The sequence below is a fragment of the Muscardinus avellanarius genome (genome assembly GCF_963383645.1).
Source record: "Muscardinus avellanarius genome assembly, chromosome: 14".
Taxonomy (NCBI): Eukaryota; Metazoa; Chordata; class Mammalia; order Rodentia; family Gliridae; genus Muscardinus; species Muscardinus avellanarius.
Genome location: NC_137800.1, coordinates 71,353,935 through 71,376,741, shown reverse-complemented (window position 1 = coordinate 71,376,741; position 22,807 = coordinate 71,353,935). Strand labels below are relative to the sequence as shown.

Genomic DNA, 22,807 nt, shown 5'->3' with positions numbered 1-22,807 from the left:
AGAAAGAAAGAAAGAAAGAAAGAAAGAAAGAAAGAAAGAAAGAAAGAAAGAAAGAGCAGAAGGACTAGAGATTCATACTACCTCCTCTCCAGCCGCCCCAAATATTAAATATAATAATCTCTAAATTATCATTTCTGTCGCCGAGTCATTTTAATTCAAGAGAGGTCTAATCAGCAGCAGCTTTCCGTGGCAAGAACATGGAACAAATAGTATCTACTACATTTTTCTGCCTTGTCAAGTTTCCCTCCCTTCATTCTGTAAGTTTTTGTTGTACATTATCACATGTTCTTTGACGTAAGGCAGCCAAACAAGGTGAATACTGAAAAAAAGTTCTAACAAAGATATCAGGGGTGACATCTTTATACAATAAATTACCTGCTGAAGAGAATGACTTTATTTTTCCACCAAAGTTGTGCAAAACTCAGAATTAAATTCCAGGGTTTTATAATCAAGATTAGTTACCCCATTTTAGGTAATCTAATTATAATTTGTCTCCTCCCAATAACCAACCAAACACAGCAAACATATGCTTACATTCATTCAGACCAAATAATATTAACTTTACAGTTCTCTGACTTCTTCCAAATACGTTTGCTACTCCTGCTACCTTTAAGCCCAATGACTTAACAGGGTTGATTCCAGTCACAGAATCAGAGCATATTTTTAGATCTTTCAAAATTCAGCTCACCATCCACAGGACCATCTCTCCTCTTTGTGGCCTAGGTCTTTGCTATACTATAATTTCTTCTTTCCCCAGGACACTTAAGAAATAGTTTCTGTTTCTTGATGAGCAAGGGCTTCAGGAAGAGTTGTTCCACAGGGTCCCTGGAAATGAAATCTAAACAGAAAGACCAAATACAGCAGAGTTATGAGGTTCAAGTTAGCGAAATAAATGTACAAATGCAGCAAATCACACATTTTTTTTAGTCACATAAAAAGTAAAAATCAGATCCTCACAATTATGGTATTTTGAATTTCTGTGCTCACTTCTTTAGTTCCTGACAACTCAAGATGTAACACTTCACTATTGGTGACTAAGGGAATGTAGAGATGCAATTCATTAGAATTTATGTGCTGTAAATTAGCATTGTATTTAATAGATAGAGGAAATAGAACAATAGAGTGTATTCTAAAGGTTACTATATGCCAAACTCATAATAAATAGGTAGATAGGTGATAAATAAAATGGAATGATATCCCATGTTCATGGATTTGGAAGGATTAACATTATTAAAATTTTCTTATTAGAATCCAATGTCATTTTTCATAGGAATAAAACAGTCCTAAAATTTATATGTGTGTGTGTGTGTGCGCACACACACACACACACACACACACACACCAAAAAAAAAAAAAAAACTTTGAAAAGCCAAAACAAACATTGTTAAAAAGAACAACGCTGCAGGTGCACTACTTGATGTCAAAATATACTACAAAGCACTACCTGATCCACCGTGGTTTTTTTCTCCACAGTCTTGTCACCTTCCTTCAAGCTGTAGAATTTGCCCAGTATATTTACTACTGCCCACCTTCACCACTAGAATGCAATCTACATGGGATAGATTTTTTTTTAACTGATATAACCTATCTTAAGCACCTAAAACGTGTCTGGTAAGCAGTAGACGTCAATTAAATTCCAAAGATTAAAGAAAATTAAGGATAACATGGTGGCTGCAGGCACAGAGGGGCTCAGGTACTCAAAGACCCTGCACACAAGTAGAGCTTCTGCTAATGGTCAGAACACTGAGGTTTAAATCAGAAAATACCTCAGGTTTACTATAATAGCCGATCATCCAAGACAGCCCTCCGGAATGCAGAAAATGAGAACTAATTACAGCATTGAAAATATTGATACATTTCTTTTTTTTATATTTATATATATATATATATATATATATATATATATATTTTTTTTTTTTTTTGTGGTACTGGGGTTCCTGGAAGCCCTTCTACCTCCGGGCTACACTCCCAGACCTATTTTTACGTTATTTGGAAACAGGGTCTCCTAAGCCAGCGCGCATGCGCGGCTGGCTTCGAACCTGCGCGATCCTCCTGTCTCCGCCTCCCAAGCGCGGGGATGACAAGCGTGCGCCACCACGCCCGTCATATTAATACATTTCTGTGGAAGGTGAATCCTCTGGCTTTATTTCTAAATTAGAACTGAGGCAAAGAATCTAAACAACTTGTGCGAGGCTTAAAGAGCCTCATGAGGTCAAAATTTATATAGTAACAGGTGACAAACCACCTGTTCAGGTAATATTAAAAACTCGGGTTCAAAAAGGCAGGGGAGATTGTCTAATTGTCTTTTACTTTCTCGTTAATCTCAAACAGTGGTTGGCAAGCTTTTCTTTAAAAAAAAAAAAACAAAAACCACCTAGTAAATATTTTAGGCTTTGTAGACCAAACAGTCTCAGCTGCAAACTCTGCCTGTATAGTACAAAAGCAGTCATAGATGATACACAAGCATATGGCCCTGGCTGTGTTCCAGGAAAACTTTACTTATAAACGCAGGTGGTGGCTAAATTTGGTCCACAAGCAGTAGTTTGCTGACTCCTGACCTAAAGCTCAGCCAAAAACTGTTTAAGGACGAGGTGTATGAGAAAATTCTGCCGTTGCTAAGCTATGTGTTTAAAAACACACACTCTCAGGTTGGTTCCCCAGGTAAAAAACCAAGCAGGATGCAGAGATGATGGCAGGTATGTCTTCTGACCACCAGCTTCGATGACTCTTAGCCACAAGCCTGGGCTGGCTTCACTGATAAGCTCTCCAGCTGTCCTCATCAGGGGAGGATCTCTGACTAGTGTTGCAGCCAGCCCTAGCTGCTCCCCAAAGAAGCCAACACACAGATGATGGTTCTTGTGGTCAACAAGGAGCTTGTCATGTCGGTAAGAGTTTCTATCTAGCAAATGGCCCATTTGTCTGAACAGAGACATCACAGGTTTTTGAGATAACACGAAGCTGAAGAATTCTGGTTGAAGGAGCAGCAGCTGAAGCAGGTCTGTGGCTTGACTTGTAAAATGATATGCATTACAGGCCAAGAACATCTTCTCAATTTGCAGAAAGCAGGCACCCTCATGTCCAATGTCCTTCACCTAGAGACATGACTGCCATGTGCAATAGATAACAAGCCCCTACTGGTCCATCCACAGCATGACAAGTGGAGGCTAAGTCTTGTCACTGGTTATAGAAACATCCAAGTGTTCTTTTCTTCTTTTTCCCTATCTGCATTTGTTTCAATTTTTTAATAATCATTAGAGATGAGATGGAGAAGAAATGACTGACAGTAAACCACCTGAGAAGAACTGCCCTGGGGAAGTAGCCCGTGGCCTTCTTCAGGAAGGGCATCCTGTCTACTCACCAGTGTTCTGATGGCCCTTCTGAGCTTCCTGGCTCTGATGTGACTTTTAATAATACTAAGCAGGCTAGCTGTTACACATACTGCTACCATGCAAATTAGAGGCGGCTCTACTGTCCAATTTTCATAGATAAGTCAGAAGATAATTTAATTTTTTATGATTCACATACAGTCTACCTATTTAAAATGTATAATTCAGTGGTTTGTGTTGGGGGTTATATTTACAGAATGTACCACCATCACCAAAATCAACATTAGAACATTTTCATCAACCTAAAAGTAAGAACCTTTTTTTCCAACCCAAAAGGAAAACTTACACCCATAAGTATTCACTCTTCATTCCTTCCCCCATTATCCTAAAAAAACAACTAATCCACCTCTGTTTCTATCCAATCCTGGTCTTAATAAAGTATCTCCTTGTGGTTTTTTTGCATTTCCCTAATGCCTGCTGGTGTTGACTATCATTATAATATGTTTATTGGCTATGTATGTATATTTGTAGAAATGTCCTTTCAGATCTTTTGGCCCAATCTTTTTAAGTAAAGATATGCAGCCTCGGTGAGAAGCCACTGATTACTGACAAGAAGTTTCAGTGAAGTTCTGTTTTTTTTTTTTCCTACTTATTTATATTTACCTTATTCTAGAAAGGAAGTAAGCCTTCCGGCAAGAATTAAAAAGGCAAGAAAGTAGGGGTGAGAAAAACAATGAAACAAGGGAAAAGGTGTAATGTGGAACCTGAACTGAAACTTTAAAATGAGCACTAACAAAAATCTACACTTTCCAAACAATTTTTTTTTTTTTTTTTTAGGTACTGGGGATGGAAGCCAGGGGCATTCTATCTCCAAGCTACACCCCTAGCCCTATTTTTTATTCTTTATTTTGAAACAGGAGTTCACTAAGTTGCAAAGGGCCTCACTAAGTAGCTGAGGCTGGAACCGCAATCTTCCTGTCTCAGCCTCCCAAATGCTGGTATTACAAGCGTGCGCCACCAGGCCGGGCTCCGAACAAATTTAGAAAACAGGATCAGATATCACATGATGGCCACAAATGCAAATATTCTTGGCAATTAGACCAAAGAAGAATATGCCAGGTGGCCTTACAATGTGAAGCTCTGCCTGGGCATTTCCCAGCCTGCTCATTGCTCACTACTTTCCTACATCTACAGGCCACATTACCAAATCTATTTTAAAAATACAGCGAAAATTAGGTCTAAAGAATCAAAGCCCTTTCAGAACGTGAATAAACAAAAGCTGCGTGACAAATCCCATGTTAAAAAAAAAAATACAGTCTCTCTCTAATCAGCCTTTTGTGAGATTTTGTTCTTCCATAAAAGCAACTTTGGACCAAATAAGAAAATACAAACTCCCTCCTTCCCATTAAAAAAAAAAAAAAAAAAAAAATTAGCCAGGCGTGGTGGCACTTGCTTATAATCCCAGTATTTGGGAGGCTGAGACAGGAGGATTGAGGTTCATGGACAGCCTCACCTACTTAGTGAGGCCCTTTACAACTCAATTTTAAAATAAACTCTATTTTAAAATAAAAAATAGGGCTGGGGGTGTTGCTCGGAGGTAGAATGCCCCTGGGTTCCATCCCCAGTACCACACACACACAAAAAAATAAAACATTAAGTCAACTGTTAAGATGACATATCCAAGTCTGCCCTCCACCTCCACCGCCCACCTTGGTGCCCCTGTACCTGAATCTGTTTGTGGCTGGGGTGGTCTCCATGTTAAATTCGGCCACCGGGACTCCCCTTGCAGCCACCTGGGGTGCAAACATGGCGGCTGGGTAGACCACGGAGGAAGTTCCCACCTACAAAGCAAATGCGTGGAAAGAGACGATGAGCACACTCCGAGGAGAAGAAATATTTTTTCAGAAAAATTTACATAAGTTTGGGTTATAGATGTGCAAAAAGCTAAGCTGGATGAGATCAAGTGGAGGGTACCCAAGGAGCTAATAGGAAGGAGGTGTCCTCTGGGTCAATCTCTAGATTTGGGGAGAATGTGTGATACAAAAAGGGTCATGCAAGTGGGCAGAGTGGCGAAGAATGACCCAATCGGCATGTTTTGGGGTCTGGTTCTGCAAGTTACACAAATCATCCATTTTTTTTTTTAATCTTAGGAAATACAAAGAAAATACTTACACACGTCACTCATAATCCTCCTACCCCAAGATAGCCACTGTTAATATTTTTTATAGGTAGCCCTTCAGGTTTCTTCTTATACAGATACACTTACTCATAAACATTCTTTATAGGAATGGAAAAACCAGAGCATGCTTGTAAGCCAGCTTTTCTTGCTGAATGATCATCGTGAATGTACTAGTATTGGGGAGAGGTTTTAAAATGTATTAATGTACTAGTATTGGGAAAGATTTCCAAATTTGAAAATATATCGTTTGTACTAAAGAAAGCCAGGACTGGCAGGAAGAAGGGACTTGTAATTTACATTTCTAAAGAAAAGGAAAGAAAGCTGGAGCCAGGGAAGAGGTCTCTTTACATTTCTAAGGAGAGACCCATGGCCTAAGGGATGGGAGGAAATCCCAGATCCTGGAGAAACAATTTAACACATCTTGGGAGGGGAACAAAAGGTAGAGGCCTGTATTTGGAGACAGGGCCGCCCCAAATCTAGCTGGAGATAGCAGAAAAACTGGGCTAGAGATATGACAGCATATCTACAGATCAAAGGACCTGCTGCAGACTTGATCAGGATAAAAACACTCAGTAAACTGAAGTTCTTTGGTATATTCAGTCAAATTGCCCCCTTGTGCCCCTCTCGGGCACAGGGCTGTGACTATCTCCTGTATTTCTATCTTTTTAATAAACTTCTTTAAATCTTCAGCAACTGTCCAAGCTATGCATATTTATTCTTAGCTTAGGACAAGAACCCGCGGTTTTTTCTGTTTTTGGTCATTTTGGGTTTGTTGTGGTTTGAGGGAAAGTGTGTCCTGGACCCTAGCAGGGGTTCCCCGGGAACAGTTTCCCCACAACCATACTCTCCCAATCCATAACAGTGAACACTGATAGTGTATTTGACATTGGGATGCGCTCAGTGAAATATTGACTAAATGCACCCACAAGAAATACCTCTGCTTTTAAAGGCATATTGAGGAAAATTTGAAATACTCATATACTTTGTCCAATTTATTGCTCTTCTAGGAAACGTGTAATGAGAAATAATTTGAAGAGCATATACTAAGATTTATGTCTAAGGATATTCACTAAAGCATTGTTTAGAATATCAAAATTTGAAACAGCTCAAATGTCCAGCAATAGAGGGTTAGCTAAATATATCAGTTTACATCCATGTAATAGAAAATCATGTGGTCAATTAAAAGATGATATAAATTGGGTGTGGTGGCACATGCCTATAACCTCAGTACTTGGGAGGCTGAGACAGGAAAACCATAGGTTCAAGGCCAGCCTCAGCAACCTACACAGACCCTCAGCAACTTAGTGAGACCCTGTTTAAAATTAAAATAAAAAAAGACGGGTGTGGTGGCGCACGCTTGTAATCCCAGCATTCAGGAGGCTGAGATTGGAGGATCCAGTTCGCAATCAGCCTCAGCTACCTAGTGAGGCCCTCTGCAACTTAGTGAGACCCTATTTCAAAATAAAGAATAAAAAAATAGGGCAGGAGATGTAGCTCAGAGGTCAAACGCCCCTGGGTTCCATCCCCAGACCTGAAAAAAAAAAAAAAATCCTTCTACACTGTTGGTGGGAATGCAAATTAGTTCAGCCACTATGGAGATCAGTGTGGAGATTCCTTAAAAAACTGGGAATGTATTTACCATATGATCTGGCTACACCACTCCTGGGTATCTTTCCAAAGAAGCTGAAATCAGAGAACTATAGTAACATATGCATATCCATGTTCAGCACAATTCACAATAGCCAAATTATGGAACCAATCGAGGTGTCCATCAACAGATTACAAAATTATGGGATATTTATGCAGTGGAATTTGAATTTTACTCAGAAATAATAAAATTATGTCATCTGTAGAAAAACAGAAGAACCTGGAGAACATGAAGTGAGACTGGCCAGTCACAGAAAGTCAAGGTCATATGTTTTTTTCTAATATGCAGAAGCTAGGGCATAACTGGGATACCAGAGGGACGCCAGACAATGGACAAGAACCCCAGTGGTGCCAGGGCGGTGGTCTAGGGGAAGGGGCGGGGGAAGAGTGAGAATCACTGAAGGGATTCCTACTGTGGGCTTTGTGTGCTTATGTAAAAATACCAATGGCCTTCTCAGTGCTCTGCATGGGGAAAGGGGGCCGGGGAGCAGGGCCACCAAGTGCTGTGCGCATGTGTGTCACCGTCAGCACGGTTTACATTATGATGCAAGACTATGACACACCCATAAAGGCATAAAAAATAAACATTAAAAACATCTTTAAAAGGCTGGGCGTGGTGGCGCACGCTTGTAATCCCCGCACTTGGGAGGTGGAGACAGAGGATCGCGCAGGTTCAAAGCCAGTCTCGCTGGCTTAAGAGACCCTGTTTCCAAATAAAAATATATAAAAATAGGTGTCTGGGAGTGTAGCCCAGAGGTAGAAGGGTTTCCAGGAACCCCAGTACCACCAAAAAAAAAAAAAAAAAAGTCTTAAAAAGAGACTGGAGGTCATAGCTCGGTGGTAGAATGTCCCTGGGTTCACTTTCCAGAACCCAAAACAACAAACAAAAGTGATACAGACTAGGATGTACTGCCTAGGAATATGCAAAGTGAATAAAACAGGCTCAGACAGAACAGGAAGCATTAACTCGGTTTTTGCTTTTAATCAATGTGTGTGCATCTACCCGAGGAAGGGTCTAGATCAGAGGTGGGCAGACATTTTCTAAAAAGGGCCGCACAGTGCACTGTTTAGGTTTTGCAGGTCACTGGTCACGAGGACTCCACTCTGCCCTCAGGTGTGAAAGCCCCACAGAGAGCGGAGGAGTGGCCACCGCCTATCTAATGCTATATATACTGCTGTATTCACCAGACAAGGTGCAGACAGCCCGGGCTGCAGGCTGAGTTTGCTCCCTGCTGATCTAGAAGGCAACATACCAGAATGCTATCAGTGACTATTTGTGGATGGTACAATGATGGGTGATTTCTTTTTATTTATTTATCTAATTTTTTTTTGGTACTGGACATTGAACCTCGTGGCATTCTAACTCCAAGCTACACCCCCGGCCCTATTTTTATTTTGAAACAGGGTCTCACTAGGTTGGTGAGAGTCTTACTTGCTGAGGCTGTCCTCGAACCTAGATCCTCATGTTCAGCCCCCCAAGTACTGGGATTATGAGTATGTACCACCATGCCCAGCTTTGGGTGGTTTATAATATCCTTTTTATAATTTGACTTTTTTGTATTTTATTTATAAAATTTAATGATGAGCATGTATTATGTTTAAAATCTGAATTGATAATATGTTTCTTCTCTCTCTCTCTCTCTCTCTCTCTCTCTCTCTCTCTCTCTTGGCATGGGGTGGTTCTGAGAAGCTCAAGATTCCTATTTTAAGCTCAATTTTTATTCACTGTTCCTTAGTTTTCCTGTAGGACACCAAAACATCTCTCCACACACATCTTTCAGGAGGGAGGGAAGGAATGAGAACAAATTCTACGCCTATCTTCAGCGCCTCACAGAATCCCCAGGATTAGGGAAGGTGTAACCTACCACTAGACACAAGTCACAGACAGCGAGCTCTCTGTCCACCTCCTCCAGAACCGCAGGGTCCAGGCTCTCTCCAAACCACACCACGTGGGGTCGCAGCAAGCCCCCGCAGCCTGCCTCTTCACACCTGGAAGGACGCCATCCTCAGTCACCCCCAGCCACCTGGGAGGATGTGAAGAGGGCGGGGCCACCCCACACCAGAGCATCCAGCCGGATCACGGCTGGTCCTTCTTCCCGTATGAACTTGCCCTGGAATAAGGTGTGAAGTGGAGCTGTCCTGTTACGTGCATATCTGTCTTTGGCCTCTGAGTCCTATGAACATGTTTCAGAGGAGCTTGGCCTTCTCTTACTGAAAAGCTCTTTCTTTCCCAGTTACCCCATTACACTCACTGGCAGGATGGCGCCACAGCTACCCAGACCTGGGCGGAACGCTGGCCTCCATATGCCTCCAGTACTTGAACCTTCCCCTGATTTCACCAGGGACCTTTGGGTTTTCTCCTCAGACGCACTTCTTTCTTAAGACCTGCTGGAGCCAAGCTCTCCAGGGTCCATTGCTAAAACCTCTCGTCTTTCACGCCTCCTACCTGTAGGTCATCTTACAAGTGCTTTCAAAATCATCTCCCAAACACCATTTTCATTAAATTCAACCCCTACTCAGGAAGCCACCAGAAACCCCTAATTTTTCAAGTCAAAACATTAGAAGTTAGTAATAAAAACCCTTATATGGAAGATTAAAAAAAATACAGTTGCTAAAACAAACCAGAGGAAGCCGAGTGTGGTGGCGCACGCTTGTAATCTCAGTACTTGGGAGGCTGAGACAGGAGGATTGCAGGTTCATAGCCAGCCTCAGCTACTTAGTGAGGCCCTCTGCAACGTAGTAAGACCCTGTTTCAAAACAATAAAATAGGGCTGAGCTTGGAAGTAGAATGCCCCTGAGTTCCAGCCCCAGTAACACACACAGACACACACACCCCAAAACAGAAAAGTATTAACATATTAAACAACTTTTTTTTTTTTTTTGCAGTATTGGGGATTGAACCCGGGGCATTCTACCTCCAAGTTTCATCCTTGGCCCTATTTTGTATTCTTTAATTTGAAAACAGTACCTCAATAAGTTGTGGAGGGCCTCACTAAGTAGCTGAGGCCATCCTCAAACCTCCATCTTCCTGTCTCAGCCTCTCAAGTACTGGGATTATAAGCATGTGCCATCATGCCTGGCATAAACCACTTTTTAGAAAACAATAATGTATGTTAGCATGTTAAATGCTCTGAGAAATCCCACAGTGAAGCAAATGTGTTTTAATTTTACTTAATCTAACACTTCCATATTTTTTGAGCACGTGACACCGTTTTCTCTTTTACAAGTAATGTTTACTAACACCATGTGGATTACATTATTCTATGAAACACTTGGAAATGCTGTTTCAATGTCCAGCCCTATTTATTCATTCTTATTTATTTATTTATTTATTTATTTTGTGGTACTGGGGGTGGAACTCAGAGGCTTTTCTACCTCCGGGCTATACTCCCAGACCTATTTTATACTTTATTTTTGAAACAGGGTCTCACTAAGTTGATGAAAGCATCACTAAGTAGCTGGGCTGGCTTTGAACCTGTGAGACCCTCCTGTCTCCGCCTCCCAAGCGCGGGGATTACAAGCGTGCGCCACCACGCCCGGCTTTATTCTTTATTTTTAAAACAAGGGCTCACTAAGTTGCAGAGGACCTCACTAAGTAGCTGAGGCTGGCCACAAACATGCAATCCTCCCGTCACAGCCTCCCAAGTGACGGAATTACAAGTGTGTACCACCATACCCGGCTTCAATGTCTAGGTTTTAAAAATTGATATAAATTTTTTCTAGGGTTTTTATTATTATTATTTCCTATTAAAAACCTTTTTGGTTCTTGGACTTCTTTACAATACCTTTACTGCCTCCCTAACTTTGGATTAATAGTACCAAGGCCGAGGAAAATAAAAAAGAGGAGATTGAGGAACAGGAAGTCAGCAGTTGGCACTTATTGACTGATTCCCGGAAGCCGGCCTCTGTGCTTCCAAGCACTGGATAACCATCTGCCACAAAACAGTGGTAGGGACTTTTCAGACTTCAAATTATCCACCAGAAACAAAGTAAAAATGATCAGGATCTGGGTCAAGGAGTGGACAGGACAGTGGTACATGCCCAGCGTCCCGTCCACTCCAGAGGCTGAGGCAGGAGGATTGCTGGGGCCCAGGAGTCTCTGGCCAGCCTGGGCAACCCCGTGAGACCTGGCTCTAAAAAGGCGGAAGGGCTGCACAGAAGATGTTTGCTTGGCTGATCTCTTGTCTTTGGCCTCATGGATCAGGGCTAGTTTCTGCATTTGTGCGCTGGTATATTTAAGAGACATTTCACTAAATAAATGTTTAGGTTTTGATTCCTACTATTTTTTTTTTCAATCTGGAACAACCACATGCCCATCAAAGTCTTTTTTTTTTTTTTTTTTTTTACCCACCGGGGAAGTTTTTCAACAGGAATTCTGGCATCTTCAGTTCCAGGCTCTGGAGCACTGAAGTGAATATTAGAAAGGAAATAATGGCATTGGTATAAAAAGAACAAAGAAATATCCTAAGCCCGAGGTGTGTGTATTTGCTCAGCATTATACAGTACAAATGCCTCACTAATGCACGCTAACTTGGAAGGGTACTAGAAGGGTGGACCCCAAATTCAAATTCAAGAGGCAGAATGTGTGCAGAGGAGGGATGTGAGTGACCAGGTGTGCGCAAGGGGAGTCCCATGACTCACCTTCTACTTCACCACCACTTGAATCTTCTGCAATCACGTTGTATTAGTATATTACTCGTGTAAGTTTATACTGTCCTTAAGTGGCTAAGTACAACTTTTCTCAGTATTCTGAGTCTAGTCTAGAAATTTGCAATAATATATATTCATAGTAGAAATGTTGGAAAACTCAGAATGGCATAAGGAAATAAAAATTAGCCATGATCCCCTCTATTCCTGATATGGACCGTTAACATTTTGTTCTATTTTCTTCTGGTCTTTTACATAATATATAGATACATAAACATGGAGTAGGCACATGTGTTTAAATAAAAAACTGTGATCACACAGCATACCGCTTGACATCCTGTAGTTTTTACGTGATATCCAAATTGTGAGCAAAGTGTTTCTTTGATGTCTTTACTATGCCTAGTCTCACTTCTCATGAACGAAGGTTCAATTTCCTCACACGTATGTTCAAGTTAAAGTATGTTTAGTCTATAGTACAATATCATTACCCTTTTCCTGATAAAGCTGGACAAATTGGACTCTTATAATTCTCAGCCACGGCTCCACAAGAGGTACATCGAGTTTTAAATAACGTACCTGAAAAACACAAGTGCAGCAAGTTCAGAATTCAGTATCGTCAAGGGCAATTCTCTTCATGTCACAAAGGCATGCTAGAGTTTGATGAGGAGCGTTCCCCACAGGCCCGCGTGTTAAAGGCTGGGCCCTCAGCTTGGGGCTGCTAGCAGGTGTAGAAGCTCTAGGAGGTGGGGCCTAAGGGGAGAAAGTTAGGTCCGTGGGGGTGTGGCCTTGCAGGGGTTGGCGGGACCCTCCCTGGTCCCTCCACTTCCTCGTCTCTGCTTCCCAGCTGCCATATGCAAGCGCTCCCTCTACATGTACATCCTGCCTGACACGCTGCCTTGTAACAAGTCAGTGGGTCTGCCAGACCACAGACTAAATCCTAGAAAACTGAGCCAAAATAAACCTTTTCTCTTTTTAAGCTGATTACATTAGGCATTTTGTTACAGTAACAGGAATCTGACTGTTGTTACTGGTTGACTGGATACCAGATGTGGCACCGCTGCTAGTGGGCCGGGTGGCGCCCTGCTGCTGGAGTGTCACAGGGCAGCGGCGCATCCCACGGACGGACGGTGTCGGTGGGGGTTGGGGCAGCACGTGTGGTTTAAGTCTGGTTCTCTCACCGTGGATTTCCAGAAGGTTCTTGGTGCCAGCCCTGCGGTGCAGCTCGTCAATGTTCTGGGTGATAACCATGAGCCGCCGGCCCTGGTCACGCAGCCGGGCCTCACACTCAGCAAGGGCCAGGTGCCCGGGGTTGGGCTCCTTGGTCAGCACGACCTCACGCCGGTAGTGGTAGAATTCCCACACCTGCGACGGGTTGCGGGCAAAGGCCTGTGGGGTGGCCAGGTCCTGGAAGGAGAGGAGGCGGGTCAGGGAGGGGAGATGCAGCAGGTGCCGAAGGTCTCAGGACACCTCCAGGGCGAGGCTGGCCCCAGTGAGGCACGAGCTGAGGGCCCACTCTTGCAGGGAACCCGGACCTGGGAGAAGTAGCTCTTTTACCCTGATGACCAGACAGTGTGGAACATAAGCAGAGAGGGTGGCTGAAAGGCATGTCGGGTAGAATCTGCTTCTTCACAGAGCCCAGAATACACGAAGTCAGTCTTATTTTGAGGTCCTCCCAGGAAAAGCATGAAATCAAAATGCCCAAGGGAGGTACAGTAGTCATAATTTAGAAACTTGGTTTTTATAACTAGAGCTACACACACACACACACACACACACACCCCTACACACATATATACATACATTTACGTACATCTACATATAACTACAGAAACATGCACTACACATACACACACAAACTGTACACACATATAACTATACATATGCATATATATAAAATACATGCATACATACAACTATAAATACACACATTTACATACAAATACATACAACGACACAAATACATACCATGACACCCCCTCACATGCAAAAAACAGCATATATAGTAACAGAATATCAAGGTATCTTTACTTTAAGGTATGGCTGCTCTTCTTGAAGAGCCCCGTCTCCCCTCTGGTGAGCGGACAGCACAGGAGCCGTCTGGGCCTGGAGTGGATGGGGAGGCACAGGAGACCCTAACCACGACAGAAGCGTTTGACCTCTTGCTTGTGGGGATGGTGTTAACCATGGTGCTGGTACCTTCCAAAACTCAGCAAGCTGCACCTGACATATACGTGTGTGTTTTTTTCTATGGAAGTCCTGCTTCCATAATGCTATTTTAAGAAGGTAGCCGGGCATAGAGATGCATGCCTATAACTTGAGGATTTTTTTCTTTTTTTGGTGGTGGTACTGGGGGTGGAACCCAGAGGCTTTTCTACCTCTGGGCTATACTCCCAGACCTATTTTATATTTTATTTGGAAATAGGGTCTCACTAAGTTGCTGAGAGCCTCACTAAGTAGCTGAGGCTGGCTTCGAACCTGTGTGATCCTCCTGTCTCAGCCTCCCAAGCTCAGGGATTACAATCATGGGCCACCACACCCGGCTAACTTAAGGATATTAATATAAGAGGATCACATGTTCAAAGCCAGCCTCAGCAACATATCGAGGCCCTCAGAAATTTAGCGAGACCCTGTTTCCAAATTAAAAAAAAATAAAATAGGGCTGGGGTTGTAGCTCAGAAGCAGAATGCCCTTGGGTTCAATCCCCAGCACCACACACACACACACACACACACACACACACACACACACACACACAGCAGTGTGGTTTCTCAGGCAAGGAGCGTCCCACATTCATGCGTGGGCACTTGGCTGACTGCCAGGCCTCCCTTCTCCCACGTCCTGACCTTGACGTTAGCCCTTCCCTTTGTGAGTGCATGGTCAGTGCTGTAGATGATCCGCCTGGACCCTGCACCCTTCCCTCCTGCTCACCACACAGTGGCACCGAGCCCTGAACTCTGGAGTGTGCAGAGGGCCTTGGAACAGGGTTGGCATCAAACGCTCTGTGGATGTCTCCACCTGCCCCCAAGCTCCGAGCAGGCTCTGTCATTGGAAGCGCCCTCCTCCCGCTCCTCCGGGGTCCCAGGATCTGCCGCCCTGCTGCCGCTCCCCAGGGACAGCCCTCTTAGGGACCCTCTTTCATGCTGCACCCTCGTGGCCCTTGCTCCTTCCTCCTCTCCTTTGCCTTTGCGGGGATGAGCCCCAGGCCTGGCAGGTGACAAAACCCCAGACATCTGCCAGCCTCGGATACACGATAGAGGAAGGAGGGGCATACTGCTCATGATCCTGCATACCATGAGAAATTATCCTCGAAAATTGGATGTCATGTATTGAAATAATAATTTATGATTGTCTTTATCCAACCAAGAAAAATCTAGTGTCTATAATGCACCAGAGATTATAAGATATCTGGGCTGAGACAGCACAATTCCCTACTCTCTAAAACTAACAATTTCCCAAGCCAGGTGGATGGGAAGGGACAGAAGGCAAAAGTAATGATGGAATCTTCTGGAAGGACGGTGCTATAGGTGGGTCTGGAGTGTCCATGGAATCTTCTAGAAGGATGGTGCTATAGGTGGGTCTGGAATGTCCTCCCCCAGGGCCCCTGTGTTGAAGGCCTGGTCCCCAGCTTGGCTCGGCTGGGAGGTGGAGGAAGGCTTGAGCGGGTTCTAGCAGGAGGCTTTAGGTCACTGGGGCACAGCCATGAAGGGGATTGTGGGCTCCAATCACTCTGTCTCATTTGCTTCCTGGATGTAAGGTGAATGGCTCTGTTCCACCATCTGCTCCCCATATAAATGTTTAAACATCAAACTCTAAACCTTGAATGATTTGACTTTAGTTTTAATATAAACACAGAAACTTAAAAAAGGCATTATTATCTTTAGGAAAGCAAAGAATTGTGTTAATTAAGGTTTTCTGATTCCACTTTAATATGATTACTAGAAGAAATTTTGTGTGTGTGTGTGTGTGTATGTGTTATATGTGTTACTGGGAATTGAACCCAAGGGCATTCTAAACTATACCTCCAGCCCCTTTTTTGTTTCGTTTTGAAACAGGGTCTCATTAGGTTATTAAGAGTCTCACTAAGTTGCTCAGGCTGGCCTAGAACCTATCATCATCCTGTCTCAGCCTCCTAAGTACTGGGATTACAGGCAAATGCCACTATGCTGGTGGCAAAGAAATTTAAGTTTTATCTGAATTAATGTAGTTTATTTATATCTACAAGGTAAGAAAAGTGACTGTAAACTTGAGATCTTTATCATGGACTTCATGCTGATGCCTACCCAAACCAATAGTACAAAAAGATCAAAGTCGGTGGGCATGGTGGCGCACGCTTGTAATCCCTGTGCTTGGGAGGTGGAGACAGGAGGATTGCACAGGTTCGAAGCCAGCCACGCTGGCTTAAGAGACCCCGTTTTCAAATAAAAATGTTTAAAAAAATAGGTCTGGGAGTGTAGCCCGGAGGTAGAAGGGCTTCCAGGAACCCCAGTACCACACACACAAAAAAAAGTTAATTTGAAAAGTCATCCCTCTGAGCCAGGCGTGGTGGCACACGTTTATAATCCCAGCATTTGAGAGCCTGAGACAGGAGGATAGTGGTTCGCGGCCAGCCTCGGCTACTTAGTGAGGCCCTTTGCCACTCACTGAGACCCTATTTCAAAATAAAGAATAAAAATAGGGCTGTGAGTGTAGCTTGGAGGTAGAATGCTCCTGGGTTTCATTCCCAGTACTACAAAAAAAAGGGGGGGAGGTGCATCCCTCTGGGGTTCAAGCATTGCTATAGGTTCTGAGTCAAACTCTGTTATTGATTCATTCAGAAAAACATTTCAGTGTTCTGAAAACATTACCCACCTGAGCTTGCCATTTCCTCCAGTAGCCTCCGGCTCCTCTGAAAGTTGGAATCCCACTTTCGGCACTAATGCCGGCCCCCGAGATGACCACGACATGCTTGGCCTTTGCAAAACACTTCCGGAAATCTGCCATGTCTAAACAGAGAGTGAAATCTGTGTCAAGCCAGGGTACCACTGGAGATTCCTATCCCACATCAACTGTCTATATGTGAGACTTGACCTTGTATGAAATTGTGCTTCAAGACACACACAGGAAAATCACTGTTGTACCATGAGGTCAACACCTCGTGTGGTGTACTGGTGGGTAAGTATACAGCCTCTTACAGAAGCAGGGGCTTTACCAGGCTGGAAGAAATGAAGCTGGCCAACACACACCCCTTTCAGAGAGACTGGTGAGGAAAAAAAAATCTACCAAAAGATGGTAGACTTTTAAAGGTGCCCAGCATGAGCTGGGTGTGGTGGTGCACGCTTGTAATCCCAGTACTTGGGAGGCTGAGATAGGAGGACTGGATTCCCAGCCAGCCTCAGCTACTTAGTGAGGCCCTGTTTCAAATTAAGAATAAAAAATTAGGGCTGGGGGTGTAGCTTGGAGGTAGAATGTCCCTGGGTTCCATACCCAGTGCTGCAAAAAAGATTAAAAAAAAAAAATATATATATATATATATATATATATATATATATATATATATATATCCAAAATGGAAGAATTTGGGGGAAAAATTTAATCTAGGTGGATTAGAAATTCTAATCTGGCCAGGCATGGTGGCGCATGCTTGTAACCCCAGCATTCAGGAGGCTGAGACAGGACAATCACGGTTTGAGGACAGCTGTAGCTACTTAGTGAGGCCCTGTGCAAGTGAGACCCTGTTTCAAAATAAAGAATAAAAAATCAGGGGCTGGGTATGTAGCTCAGAGGTAGAATGCCCCTGAGTTCCAACTCCAGTGCTGCAAAAAAAAAAAAAAAAAAAGAAAGAAAAAGAAATTCTAATCTGATCTAATCTCTAATCTCCAAGTACTTTTCTAGGAACTACTTGTGTAACTCCTGGGTTCAAGTTCTCTGAACATCATTAAGGACTTCAAAGCTCATCCTTAGCCTTGAAAGGTCTTTTGCTCTCCTCAGAGACATGCTTTCATTTCTTGATAAATATATCCCCAAGTCTGGGTGATTTCTATTAAGGTATCCACATTAAGCAACTCTACAAGCAAAAAAGTTAATATTGGTTCTTAGAAAACAGGATGCAAATCGGGTGTGGTGGTGCATGCTTGTAATCCCAGTGCTGCGGAGGCTGAGACAGGAGGATCCAGGTTTGCGGCCAGCCTCAGCTACTTAGTGAGGTGCTTAGCAACTTAGTGAGACCCTGTTTTAAAACAAAAAATAAAAAATCAGACTGGGGTGTAGCTTGGAGGCAGAATGCTCCTGGGTTCCATCCCCAGCACCACACACACACACACACACACACACACACACACACACACACCAACTAGGATACAAAATTCAATAATGTCAATGCATTGTGAAATCTCTCTAAAAATACCTTTTTCTGGGGGTAGGAGGACAGTTGAGTGGCAGGGTGCTTGCCTGGCAAGCACAAGCCCTGCGTTCTGTCCCCAGCTCTGCAGACAAACATCACATTTGAGAAGCCTGAATGTAAACAGTCTGGGAGAACAACAAAATGTCTTAAGTGAACATCTCTTGAGGAGTAAGAGCTGCCTTCCCCCTGCCTGGAAGGACTTGTCCAACAGGGAAGAGGACAGGGTGGCCCTGTCCAAATCCTTGCCTGACACCTACGTTGATACAGATGTCCCCTGAACTGTAGGAATAATGGGGAACTTCTCAGCCACTAGAGAGGAGACAGAGGACCAAGCACGACTCGCCTGAACTCGGACGTGCCATCGTTGGGCAAATCTTGCTCTGGGCAGAGGCTGGAGGCGTCAATCCATAACACAGCTGGGAAATTAATCGGCTGCGGCCAACCAGGAGAGGTCTCATCGGGTTCTCTTTCAAGTACTAGTTCTCCAGGTGAGCTTTAGAAAAAGCAGAGAACATAATAGAAACAATCAGAAAATATTCAAGTGTGTGTACACGTGCATGCACATATGCGTGTGTTGTTAAGGACATTCTTATGTATATATACACAAATACCCAGATGCTCCTTAACTTACAATGGGGTTGCATCCCGCTGTAAAAATACTGTGAAAAGATTGCTAACTGAAAATCCCTTTAATACATCTAACCTGCAGAACATCGCAGCTTAGCCTGGCCCGCTTTAAACGTGCTCAGAAAACTTACCTTAACCTACCACTGGGCAAAATCACCTAACACAGAGGCCATTTTTAAATAAAGTGCTGATGACCTCATGTGATTTATTGAACACTGTACTAAATGTGAAAAACAGCACCACGGTAAGCAGCAAGATCGTAAGTGGCCTCTTCATGAGTAGGAGACTGTCTACATAGATAAGAATGCCCTTGGCCAAAACCTTCAGTTATAGGTCTTCATGATGGCCACCCTCTGAGCTGGCTGTTTTCAATTTGTGTTCTCCAGTACTCCTCGGATGTCCAGAGCTTCTCCTTGTTAGAAGCTTTGTAAAGCTTCACAGAAATACACAAAGCTTCAGGCACCAGCCAAGACCACTGTGATTCTGGTAGCTACTCCAGTTTAAGAATTGCTGTTTTAGCCAGGGGTGGTGGCACATGCTTGTAATCCCAGTACTTGGGAGGCTGAGACAGGAGGATCTGCTGTTTTGTGGCCAGCCTCAGCTACTTAGTGAAGTCCTCTGTAATTTAGTGAGACCCTGTTTCAAAATAAAGAATTAAAAAAAAATAGGGCTGGGAGTATTGGTCAGAGGTAGAATGCCCCTGGGTTCAATCTCCAGTACTGAAAAAAAAATTTTTTTTAAGTTGTCTTAGAGGCTGGGGAAAGATATGAGAATTCATACAAAAACCTGCTGCTTAAAAAAACAAAAACAATTCTGAAGGCAGGCTGAGACAGGAGGATCACAGTTCAAGGACAGCCTCAGCTACTTAGTGAGGCCCTTGGCAACTCAGTAAGACCCTGTTTCAAAATAAAGAATACAAAATAGGACTGGGGGGTGTAGCTCAGAGGAAGAATGCCCCTGGGTTCCATCTCTAGTACCATTTAAAAAAAAAACAAAACAAAACTATGTAAACCTTAAAAAAAAAATCTCTTTAAACTTTTGGTCAAAGTCTAGTTTCTTTTTTGGCCAAAGTCCAGTTTCTGTGGGAACTGTGACTTCTGATTCTGAGAACTGAACTAGGCAGGGCGGATGTGCACCATGACCATGAGGACAAAAGGGATTAAGTAACGTGACACTGAGTTGAGTCTGAAGGAGTGTTCAGATTTATTTACCTAAACTTGAGAAATTTTATGAAAGGAAAATGAACACAGAAAAAAATATTCAGACCAATCCAAGAAAAAGATTTCTCCATGGATATTAGCTTACTGCAGTTAACAGCAAGTCTAAAAACCACCTCAGTGCCCCTCTGTAGGGAAAAAGTTCAAGAAACAAGGTCTCATTCACAATATGCAATATGGTTGCCATAAAAAGGAATGTATGATTCTACTTAAATGGTCTAGAATATATACTATGAAAAGAGAAAATATACATGTGGCTATCGGAGAGGGAAGCGTGAATGCAAAGAAACACGAGGGGCTGGGGGTGAGCACTGTCCTGTATCGTGTTTACAGTGGCAATAACATGGCAGTGTCTATCAAAACTCTTAGGACTCCTCACTAAAAGAGGTTCATTTTACTGTATGTAAATTATACTTACAGTACTTAAAAATAATGGGGAAGGAGTTTCAGCTTTATAAGATGAAGAGTTCTGGAAACTGGTTGCATGACAATGTGAATGTTTTTAACAGTGTGTGTGTGTGTGTGTGTGTGTGTGTGTGTGTGTGTGTGTGTGTGTGTTACTGGGGATTGAACTCAGAGGTGCTTTACCCTAAACTACACTCCCTGCCTTTTTTATTTTTATTTTTTAAATTTTGAAACAGGGTCTTGTTAAGTTACCAAGCCCTTAACTCAAGAGCCTCTGGTCTCAGCTTTCTAATTAATAATAGTTCCTTTAAAAATGGTTAGGATGGTAAACTTTGTTATAGGCATTTTATCACCCCCCCCCAAAAAAAAAACAACAACAGAATGAGCTTGTGTTAGGTCATGTCAGGGAGGGGTCCCAAAATGGCTGCTGTTGGCAAACTGGCTACTTTGAATGGATATTGTAATAAGTCTTCTGTAAACGGTGGAAGGAACAACGGAGGCTGTCTGGCCACGAGCAGGAAGCAGCAGTCCTCATACTAGCCAGGATGGGAAGTTTGGTCCTTTATAGGTCAACCATGTTCTTTGTGTCTGAGTTCAGACATGGGAACTGGGTGGTTTTGTCCTGATCCGCTGTGGTCACAGGTGACCTTGTCTGATGCCCATGCTCTGTGGCCTGGTGTATGATCCCGGGGATACCTAGGCTATTAAGGAGTACCTGGTTGGGAGGCTGAGACCGGAGGATCGCGGTTCGCGGACAGCCTCAGCTACTTAGTGAGGCCCTCTGCAACTCAGTGAGACCGGGTTTCAAAATAAAGAATAAAAAATAGGGCAGGGGGTGTAGCTCGGAGGTCAAATGCCTCTGGGTTTCATCCCCAGATCCGCAAAAAAAAAAAAAAAAAAAGTACCTAGCCCCAAACTAGAAGCAAACCAATTGCCCATCAGCTTGTAAATAAGCAAACAAGTCACAGTTTATTCATACAACGAAGACTATTCAGCAATAAAAAGAATAAACTGCTAATGTATTCAACAGCATGCACCCTCTTTAACAAGTTATGCAAACTGGGCGTGGTGGTGGTGCACACCTGCGACCCCAGAACTCCAGAGCCTGAAACAAGAGGATAACAGGTTAATGAGTGTCCTGGCAGCATAGTGAGACTCTACACAATTTAGTGAGACCTTGTTTCAAAGTAAAAAATTTAAAAATAGTCCTGAAGGGTATAGCTTAGAGGTAGAATACCCCTGGGTTCAATCCCCAGTATAGAAAAAAAAATTGGTGAAGTAATGCATATATATGTTAATTATCTTGATTTAAGCTTTCGTTTACATATATATACACATATATGTATATAAACATACATCAAAGCATCGGGTTGTACCCCATAAATATATACTATTATTATTTGTTAACTGAAAAAAATTTTAAATGATGGTAAGAATATTACAAAGGAACTGCAAAAACTTTCACAGGTGTTCAATCAATACTGTGGGGGAGGGTACTGGGGACTGAACCCAGGGATATTCTACTTCTGAGCTACACCTCCAGCCCTATTTTTTATTTTTATTTGGAAACAGGGTCTCACTAGGTCGATGAGAGTCTCACTACATGCTGAGACTGTCCTCCAACCTGCGGTCCTCCAGTCTCAGCCTCCTCCCACAGCCTTAGGGCACCAGGCTCCAGCCAAATACCTAGGCTCGGACCCCTCCCTCGCTCTCACACCGAGGGGCGGGCCGGCCGGGCTCCCACCCACCGCCCTGGCGGCTGCAGGACGCGCCTCGTCTCCCGGGGGCGGCCCCCAGCCCCCTGGCCGGGCTCTCTCCCCAACCTCGCGTCCTGGGCGCCCCGGTCTCCCCGGCCGCAGCGACCCCCTCGCGGTGCCCAGGAAGCCTCCGCCGAGGCGCAGGCCGCAGCCCCATCCCGGGAGCCCCGGGCGCTGGCGGGACGCCTTCCTCCCGGCCTGGGGGCGCACCTGGGGGCGCACCTGCGGAGCTCGGGATGGGGCCGCCCGCCCCGCGCCCCACCTGCTCCCGCGCCCGCCCGGGTCCCCGGCGCCCGTCACCCAGGCGGAGGACCGCGGCCACGCATGCGCGCCGGGCGGCGCACCCCCAGAGTCACCAGGGCCTGCCCGGGGGTGCTCCGCCGGGACCCCCGCCCCGCCCCCGCGCGGAGTCCGAGCTCAGCCCCACGTGGACGCACCTGCACCGGGCGGAGGGGGCGCGGGGTCACGGCTGGACCCGGCCGGGGCCCCGCGCCTCGGCGTCCTGCCGGCTGCAGCGCCCCCTGCCGGACAGCCAGCCCTGCCCGCTCCGAGCCCGGCGGGCCGGCCTGCCCACCCTGGAGCGCTTGGCCTGTTTCTTTTTCTTTTTTCTTTTTCTTTTTCTT

General features: G+C 44.2%; 1 protein-coding gene across 3 annotated transcripts; it reads right to left on the bottom strand.

Moving 5' to 3' along the window:
• Positions 1-496: 496 nt before the first annotated feature.
• Positions 497-18,636, bottom strand: SIRT5 (sirtuin 5; the record flags this gene model as incomplete). Of its 3 annotated transcripts, XM_080710755.1 has the most annotated exons (8): positions 763-838; positions 5,052-5,167; positions 9,018-9,141; positions 11,504-11,557; positions 12,288-12,375; positions 12,978-13,203; positions 16,648-16,781; positions 18,522-18,636. In XM_080710755.1, 8 exons carry the CDS (start codon positions 18,634-18,636, stop codon positions 763-765), a joined length of 933 nt encoding a protein of 310 aa, XP_080566881.1. The 3 variants fall into 3 exon arrangements, with proteins under 3 accessions (XP_080566883.1, XP_080566881.1, XP_080566882.1); XM_080710757.1 differs by lacking the exon at positions 9,018-9,141 and having other exon boundaries at positions 497-838; XM_080710756.1 differs by lacking the exon at positions 11,504-11,557.
• Positions 18,637-22,807: the final 4,171 nt, after the last annotated feature.